The 9,183-nt window shown below is 36.4% G+C and overlaps 1 protein-coding gene across 5 annotated transcripts in view; it reads left to right on the plus strand.

Annotated features, from left to right (window-relative positions):
* The first annotated feature begins 940 nt into the window (after positions 1-940).
* The window catches only part of LOC107734473 (transcription elongation factor A protein 3-like), a 9,955-nt gene continuing 1,712 nt past the window's right edge, over positions 941-9,183 (plus strand). Inside the window, exons 1-20 of one of the 5 annotated variants that reach the window (XM_016546476.1) lie at positions 941-1,161; positions 1,870-1,932; positions 2,296-2,401; positions 2,531-2,639; positions 3,294-3,458; positions 3,546-3,641; positions 4,596-4,685; positions 5,247-5,327; positions 5,447-5,542; positions 5,639-5,731; positions 5,974-6,074; positions 6,207-6,315; positions 6,424-6,477; positions 6,566-6,625; positions 6,804-6,869; positions 6,968-7,039; positions 7,155-7,214; positions 8,468-8,628; positions 8,733-8,789; positions 8,901-9,055. In XM_016546476.1, the coding sequence (XP_016401962.1) occupies positions 1,093-1,161; positions 1,870-1,932; positions 2,296-2,401; positions 2,531-2,639; positions 3,294-3,458; positions 3,546-3,641; positions 4,596-4,685; positions 5,247-5,327; positions 5,447-5,542; positions 5,639-5,731; positions 5,974-6,074; positions 6,207-6,315; positions 6,424-6,477; positions 6,566-6,625; positions 6,804-6,869; positions 6,968-7,039; positions 7,155-7,214; positions 8,468-8,628; positions 8,733-8,789; positions 8,901-9,055 (1,863 nt within the window). In that variant the 5' untranslated portion in view covers positions 941-1,092. Of the gene's footprint in view, positions 1,162-1,869; positions 1,933-2,295; positions 2,402-2,530; positions 2,640-3,293; positions 3,459-3,545; positions 3,642-4,595; positions 4,686-5,246; positions 5,328-5,446; positions 5,543-5,638; positions 5,732-5,973; positions 6,075-6,201; positions 6,316-6,423; positions 6,478-6,565; positions 6,626-6,803; positions 6,870-6,967; positions 7,040-7,154; positions 7,215-8,467; positions 8,629-8,732; positions 8,790-8,900; positions 9,056-9,183 lie in introns of all 5 variants that reach the window. The other 4 variants (XM_016546548.1, XM_016546620.1, XM_016546655.1 and 1 more) reach the window with 4 other exon arrangements.

A 9,183-nucleotide genomic window follows, 5' to 3' on the forward strand; every position in this document is an offset into this window, starting at 1 on the left:
TTGAGGCACCACGTCACAATGCTCCTACAGAAAGAGTGTGATTAAAAGTGTAGGAGGGTTCATAAAAATTCAATATCACCCTCCCACAAGCTGCAAAGTAAAGCCAAACAGTGCATTTTAAAACGAATATTCAGGGTTAGTTAAAACTCGATGTCTATGAAAGTTCTCTATATTACCACAGGAAATATAAAAAGTTAATTCGTCAACAGGATATGTTAAATCTCTTTAACTCAATAGAAAAAGATGCAGTGAGGGTGAATAGGTAAGACTGTCAGTCCTCAACATTCAGCCAAGCATCTCGTTTTGTGTTCCACAGAAGAAATAAAGTCTTGAGATGACATGAATGACATAATATAAATTATATATTAATTTCTGGAACTATTTCTTTAGTCATGCTTATCTGTTTTGAGTCCACTGCACTGCTGCTTTCCCACATTGGGATATTGATATTACATGACACAGTGCTGCCATCTGTTGCTCAACTCATGTAGCACCTGTTGAGTTTATTGTAGTAAATTAAATGCACCAAACGATCTTTTCACATTATTTTTCTGATGCTTTGATTTAATAACGGGGCAAGTTGCAATGTCCAGACAAATGACAGTTGTGAAATATCGAGCTACTCAATAAACATTAAATAACATTCAGAAAAAATACTTACAAGAATGCTAAAATAGCTGCGAAACATTGTAACGTCTGTTTCATAAAGAGTTACCACAATGTGTCCCGATTGGAAAATGATGCACACACGTGTCTAAGCGATAAAAAAAACAAACAAACACAAAATACAACAGACCCAAGTTACAAAGTTCAAAGTGTGTCTGCTGCAAATGTCTTTCCTAAAAAACACTGAACTTTTATCGCCCCCTAGTAACGTCTAGGCCTATATTTAGGAGTTTTCATAAATCCAGATGGATTGATTGACAGCTCCGACTGTCTCGAAGGCCCCGCCCCCTCGGCTCAACTGGCCGTGCAGAAGCAACTTATGCGTGGGAACAAAACTTCTTACATCTCGTTGAATTAAGATTTATGTGACATAACGTATTATAAAACACATCACGTTTTCACTTAAAGCATATTAATGCGCACACAATGACGCGAGAGGAGGACCTGTTGCGGATTGCTAAAAAACTAGACAAGATGGTGTCTAGAAATAACATGGTGAGATCCTAATTTTGACGCAACGCTTCACGCTGTTTGTTTGTGCGATCTCTGTGTATGCTGCTTATGAATAACTCTTTTAAACTTTTTTGCATGTGTATTTATGCTGTTTTAATAATGCTTAATTTAGATACAAGCGTGCACAAAGCGTTGTTGTCGTAATGTGTATTTGTGTGTGTGTGTAATAGGACTACAGAGACGCATGTGACAACAGGTGTTGGCTGAGCATTGCGCAGATTTACTTTAGATTTATTCAGGGCAGCGACAAGAACGAGGACCAAAGTGTGATCAGTATAGACAGAGTATAGAGTTTTGTTGACATGTTTGTATGCACGTTTTGTTAATACTTAACAGCATGTATGTATTGGATTCCTCGTAGTAAATGTCACAAGGTCGTGGAGGCGGTGTGTGTTTTGGCCGACATAAATATTTTCACACGCACGGGCAGAGAATTTAAAGGGACAGTTCATCCAAAAATTAAAATGAAACTTCTGCAGTAATTTACTCACCCTTATGTTGTTCGAGTATGACTTATGACGTGGAACACAAATGCAAAAATGCCTGAGATTTTGCAGCAGTGACATTGAGTTATTATAATGTAAAAATAAATATAATGCATGAAATAATATTAAGAACAAAATGAATACAGTTATTAGGTAATTAAGTAATTGTTAAAATACTAAAATAATTATCTCCCTGTTTGTATAGGATGGAGCTCTAGATCTTCTGAGAGAATTGAAAGATTTCAACATGACACTGAAGCTTCTTCAGGTATGTTTGCTGGATCAGTTGTATTGGCATACTTTATTGATTCCTTTAGGGAGATATAGCTGCAAATCAAAGGTATCACAAACAGCCTTAAACAGATGCAATGCAATCAATATGGACTGTGCAAAACAAAAAATCCATGGCAGAAAAATATGGAGAGAATTATAATAGAGAATTTTAAATGATGATGCAAGAAAGAATTGTGAATAATATAACAGCTAAGATACATCAGATAGATTAGTACATTTTGCTACATAAATGCAGCTGCTCTTGTTAACATCACAGTAGGTTGTGTTGTCCAGATGTTATGTTAATTTATATCTTGCGCTTTTGTTTGTCTAAGAGTCAAGATTTACTTTGTTCCAGGATACAAGAATTGGCATGTCTGTCAACAGAATAAGAAAACATTGCACAGACGAGGATGTTGTCAACTTGGCAAAGATCCTTATCAAAAACTGGAAGAAGCTTTTAGGTAGGTGTAATGTTTTAAAGAAATAATATAGTTTTTTATTCTATTTATTAAGTTTAAAAAGGTTCATTTCTTATAGTCTGACTTAAAATGTAATGTTTTAATGCATTTATGCCTTTATGTCTTCATCAGAATCGGCTCAAAACCAAAAGTCTGAGAGGTCAAATGAGGTGAAGAATGGCAATCATCCAAGCAAGCCATCAGGGTCACCCAACAGGACCTCTCCTGAGAGAGAGTCCAGGTATGTTTGCTGATATCAGGATAAAACATGGAGGTATTCCAGACACAGCTTTTGTAAAGTGGAATTGACCCTTCACAAAGTGCTCGATTGACAAGCGATCTGACCAATCATAACGCCAAATCCGTAATCTTGTCCGACAAACATATCAGACAGGAGAGTAGATTAACTTCGGTGGACTTAAACTTGAAAAATTGTGTGAATTGATGTCTTTCCGCGGTTGAAATAAAAAACATTCTGATGTTCATTCATGTTCATTTTGTGCTTCAAGTAAATATGAAAAGACGATCTGTTGACGTGCTGCTTGAACTGAGGTGCCACAGCGATCTGTCACGACACATAAAAGAGCCACAAAATGGTATTTATTGTTTGAATTTCTTAAAATATGACAAAATTTGAAAGCTGAGACTTTGTTACATACTACTGTAGAAGTAACTTGCTCTATCTTGACTGTCTGCGCGTTGTCAGTTTACTCTTTGCTTTGCGATGTATTTTTTACTGTTTTTGCGAAGGGTCAATTGAAAGCTTTGGCAATCTCTTCCTATAAACATACCAGAGGGTGGTCTATTTTTTATACTAACATTGATTTATGCAAAAGGGGACATAAGCAAAGACTTGTTGTTTGCGCTATGAAGTGTAACCTGTTTATCTCATCAGTCCACGAAGGTCAACAACGGAATTTAAACCAGACTTAGACTCTAACAAGAAACTTGATGGAAAACACAGAAGAGAGAAATGTGATGCAGAGCTCAGGAATGAAAAACGAGAAAGTGAACAGAAAAAAGAGAAACACTCGATTATCAATAAAAAGGAACGAGAGAGGTGAGAAGCCCATGTGCTGTATAAAGCCCCTCTGCCCCTGCAAAACCGTGCCATCAGATTGAGGAGTTTTATGTGCATTCTGTTTAGGAGAGATGCATTGAACAGTGATCATCTTCCCTCCCCAATGACGCATTCATCTCCGCCTCCCAAGTGTCCTCCGGTTGGGGAAGTGAAGAGGGAGAGGTTAGGGCTTGTGCATGCGGTTGAAGCATGTGACTGTGGTTAGGAGGAAGCACTTATACCACATACCAAAACATGCAGCCATTTCTGATGATCTAGAAAAAATATTTTCTTTAAAATTTCACAAATTAACAACTGCCTTTTTTTTTGCACTTTTTCTGCAACTGTGTAGTTCTTCTATTGGTGGAATATAAGAATTGGTTTTTGTGTTCATGTCCAACAGCATGTTGAATTACATTTAAATTGAACAGGAAGTGGAATTTACCGAATTAAAAAAAATCAACATAGTCACACAACAAGAGGAATTTCTTTGGTTATATATCAAAACAAAAATAATTGCATTATTAATTCTAGACTAATTATGTCTGTTTTTTTCACTGAATTGTAACATACATGTTTACGTTAACTGATTAGACATTCACTACAGTTCAGAAGTTTGGGGTGAGTAACATTTTTTTATATTTTAGAATAAAGTCTCTTATGCTCTTATGTCTTGACTGTCACCTGATTAATTTAAAGGGGTCATATGATGCGATTTCAAGTTTTCCTTTCTCTTTGGAGTGTTACAAGCTGATTGTGCATAGATAAGATCTTTCTGAATAAAACTATTAATTATTTTAATTTAAAAAAAATCTTACTGACCCCAAAGTTTGAAAGGTAGTGTATTTCTCTAAACCTATAGCTAAATACTTGAAACAACAAAACAATCACAAAATGTCTGTCAATTTATTTAAAAATTACACTAGTACAGATCTTCCTTAAATTCAAATTTGAATTGCAGTTCTGCATTGTGTTTGCTACATCAGTTCAAATTCAGGAATTAACTTAAAAAGTTGTTCTTAATGACGCATGACCCTGGTGCCATGATTTTTTTGCTTTTGCCATGCTTTTGCTACCGTGGTTGTCCAGCATAAAAGTGGAAACAGTAATGTAAGATGAATTTTCACTTTTGTTTAGGAAAGATGCTCCTGTTGATTTTTTCCCTCCTGCTTCGATCAATTCCCACCCTCCTCTAAGACGCTCATCAGTAGATGTAAAGAAAGAGAGGTCAGAGCATTTTGCATGCTTGGACATGTGTTAGTTAAGAATGTGTCATCGAAGTGCAAAAAGTTCTATTTTCTAATGTAGTCTATTGGTTCTATTGCATACTACCTACAGTGATAGTTGATACAGCAACCGAAACCTCAAAACAGTTTAAAAGTTTGGGGTCAGTACATTTTTTTAAACAAATTAATGATTTTTTAAAGTAAGGACACATTAAATTGGTTAAAAATGGAAGTAAATATATACTCATGGTTTCTTTGTGTACATTAAAACAATACAAATTGTCACCTTTATTGACACTGAAGACTGGAGTAATGGCTGCTGGAAATTCAGATTTGTCATCACAGGAATTTATTACATTTTAAAATGTATCACAATAGAAAATAGTTATTTAAAATTACAATAATATTTCACAATTTTACGATATTCACTGTGTTTTCAATCAAATAAATGCAGACTTGATAAGCATAAAAGACTTCTTTTCAAAATATTAAAAAAAATCTTTTGAACAGTAATTTATATCAAGTTTAAATGCTAAATTTGATGTTTGCATCTCTTGTACAGAAAAGACACTCAGGCTCCTTTACAGTCTTTTCTTCAGTCTCATCCTCATAAACGTCCCTCCATAGATGAAAAGAAAGAAAGGTTGGACATTGTGCTAGAAGTGCATGCAGTGTGTGACAAGAAAACATCTACTTTTATATAAGCGATCTCCTTCATGTTGAATCAACATTCTTGTTCCATTCATGCTTGTTTTCATGCAGGAGAGATGCACCTCATCCTCTTTTTCCTCTTCATCATCACCTTCATCCTCCTCCTATTCCTATCCCTAAGCGTTCATCAGAGGTGAAGAAAGAAAGGTCAGGACACGAGAATGTGTTCAGATTTGTATTCTTTATAATAATTATAGTAAATGTCTAACATAAGCAGTCACTATCAAATATCTATCTTCACAGGAAAGATCCTCCTGAAACTTTACCTCCTCCTGCTCCTAGCCTTTCTCCTCCTCCTCCTCCCAAACGTCCATCACTAGAAGAGCCCAAAGAAAGGTCTGAGCACCTTTCAGTTAAAGTTCATAAAGAGGGTTTGCCAGTGAATAGAAAAGCACAGTGTAATATATCATTATTGCTTTTGTTTTGGAAAATAGCAGTCGTTGCTCTAAATAATTCCGCGTTCAATTGATGGGAAATTGTAAATGATAATTTTTAGTTCACTAGATAACCTAGTATCACACATGCGCTTCAAGTTTCTCTTTGTAATGCCACATTTGAATTGTATATTTCTTGCCTAGGGCAAAAAAAGCACCTGATCCGAATGCCCCGCTTCCTCCTTTACCTTTTCATCTACATCCTCCTCAGAAACGCGAGATGAAGAAAGAGAGGTCAGGGCTTGGTGTGTTGTCTTTTTGAGTAAACAAAGTACTGCTAATCCTTTTTAGCATCATTTTAGCGTAACGCTGTGTTCTAACCATGCACAATGTTCCTTGTCTCATAAATAATCAGTGACTTTCTTTGCTTAGAAAAGAAACAGCTGAACCCAGTGCTCCTCTTCCTCCTGTTCCTCTCCATCTTCAGCCTGCTACACCTACAAAACGTCCCTCATTAGACACAAAGAAAGACAAAGAGAAAGAAAGGTTAGGGCCAGGCGAACTGGAAAGCTTGTTGATATTAAAAGCTGCGTGCCTGTGTTTTTACTTAATTACTTCATCACCTGAAAAATAACTGAAGCTGTTTTACTGTAGAAGAGACACATCAGACCCGAAGCGACGGACTTCTGAACACAATGAGAAAGATAGGTCAGAAGCATGATGAATACTAACCCTTGGACAAGATCATTGTTGAGTGAAATTAAACTAACTAAATGAGACAATGCTTCTTTTTCAGAAAAGACACAAGTGACCGTAAACCACTCAAAAGGCCATCAATGAAGCTCAAGATTGAGAGGTTCGAATAGATGTTTTTGCAACAGAATGAAGGCAGAGGGCAGCAGAAGTGCATGCGTTATTCTCATTTTGTCTTGGGTGTTTGAGGATGTGGCGATTTGCAATACCCATGGTTTCTTTGTGTTCATTAAAACAATCCAAATTGTCACCTTTATTCCCCATTCTGCTTTTGTTTCCAGTAAAGACTCCACAGGTTCTAAAAAGCTCCATTCTAGAAAGCTCAGCCTGGATGGACGGAGAGACAGGTCTGCTCATGCATCACTTATCATTAAAAATGCTGAAAAGATCTGAGATTTTCAGGGCAAAGAAAATCAGGTGTTTGTGTTTTACGCTTTGACTGCAGTAAGGACTCTACTGACTCCAAGTCAAGCCATCACCTTTTGAAAAGACAATCAAGTGAACCTAAACTGGAGAGGTAACCTGTTACAGCAATGCAATAGTAAAGTATTTAAACTTACTGTCGTTTACGAAGGTAAATGCATGTTCGCCACAGAATGTTTACTATAAACTCTCATGTCTTATTTCTCCAGGAGAGATTCTACTAACTCAAGGTCTGGCAGCTCACCTCAGGCCAAGAAATCTAGTGAAAGGCAAGAACTATATTTACAGTAGCCTCATTTAGCTGTGACCAGCATGCCAATTCTGCCCTCTCCGTGTCCCAGTTGTAATACAACAAAAAAATCAATTCAAATAATAAATCAACAAATCACAAAAATAATGTTGTTTCACAGATTGCAGTAATACATAATACTCTTGGAATGTACAATTTAAGTGTATTGTTGTAGTCCATGACTTTCACACTACATATTCTTTGTTTAAATTATATTAATTTTAACCCAAATAGTTGTGTTCTAGTCATTTTAACCCAGAGAGGATTTTCTTTTCCCCAAAAAATGCTAGTTAGTGCTACTGCAGTGGACTAAAACCTAATAATTTTGCATACGCAGGGTATAACTTCCTCCCTAAAACAAAACAAAAATAATTTTTGTACTTTTTTGGGGGATTTTTTTTTCTTTGTCTTGTTACACTTGTAGTGTTCCTGGTCAAAAATAACCGGCCTACAAAAAATAACACAAATTTCTCATTTTGCTATATTATTATACCAAATAATGTTTTTTTACTCAAAAATTGTGGAGCATAAGCTCAGATTAATGATCATTTCCAAAAAGAAATACAAAACGTGCTAATATAAAAAGAGTTGACAGAAAGATTAAATCCAAAATGGATGCTTTACAGTCAAGTTTTAAAAGGCTGGTCATTTTTGAAGTTGGGTAAAGGATTTTCAGCACAGCACAAAGGTTAAAGCTGGAATATACTTCACAACTTTTAAAATCTGAGCAGATTTGAAAACACTAGGCATCATACAGTTGCCGACCTTGTAAAAGGTTACAGAGAAAAACTCAACATCATACACTAAACAACGTAGGATCAAGTAATTCTGGGAGACAACAAAATCATACAGAAACATGTACCTTGATGTTGGAGATGCATGACAAATGAAAAAAAAAACATATACTAAAATCGGCTCAAAATATCAAATATGTTTGATTATCCGCCAACTGGATGGAATCATTGTCTGAAGCTAAAAAAATAAGAGTCTGTGTCCATCATACATGATGCGATTTTGTGGTCGGTCATCTCCGACTGACTTTTGGCATCTGGAGTTCACACCTCCAGGCTGTAAATCGGGGCGTACATCTGCACAAAAGTTGTGTAGTGTAATCCAGCTTTAAGTTTAAATGAAATAGAATTCTCAGTTCCTGCTTTGGTTTAACTGAAAGTCCAATTGTCATAGACATAGACATTAGAGAACTAAAGACTCCTTCCTGTTTTCCCCATACAGCAAGAGTAAACCAGAGACCCCAAAGACTCCCACAACACCCACAAGCCCCCTCTCCCCGTCGTTTAGCTCCGGTGTGGGTCCTTTATCTCCTCGTCTGCAAACTGGGGATCCCATCAGGGACAAATGCATCAAAATGCTGGCCGCTGCGCTACGTACAGATGGTACGCAAAAACAAACACTCGACACCCACGCAGACATGCTGACATATATTGTTTTGATGCTCATTATTTTGCAGATGATACTCACAATATGCTTTTCCTCTTAGATGACTACAAAGACTATGGGGCAAACTGTGAGGGCATGGCAGCAGAAATCGAGGATCATATCCTTAGTAAACATAAGTGTTGACTAAGTCAAACTAAGTGCAGAATCTTCTTGAAAATATTGTTTAATGTTTGCAAGTTGATTTCCTTAACCGTGTTCTTCTGGTTACATATCTACCAGGAGATAAGAGCCGCAGATATGAAATACAAGAACAGAGTTCGCAGTCGCATAAGTAACCTCAAAGATCCCAAGAATCCCAATCTGCGTAAAAATGTCTTAGCTGGAGCCATCGAGTTGAGCCGCATCGCCATCATGACTGCTGAGGTGGACTGCACATATTGGACCTCTTAAATAATTGAATTTATTTGTAAAAAAAAAAAAAAAAAATTAATAAAAAAAAAAAAAAAAAAAATATATTTTATCATATTCGAGGAAAGAGGGGCAGCCATCTG

Source organism: Sinocyclocheilus rhinocerous, unplaced genomic scaffold (genome assembly GCF_001515625.1).
Source record: "Sinocyclocheilus rhinocerous isolate Xijiao unplaced genomic scaffold, SAMN03320098_v1.1 scaffold4719, whole genome shotgun sequence".
Classification (NCBI taxonomy): Eukaryota; Metazoa; Chordata; class Actinopteri; order Cypriniformes; family Cyprinidae; genus Sinocyclocheilus; species Sinocyclocheilus rhinocerous.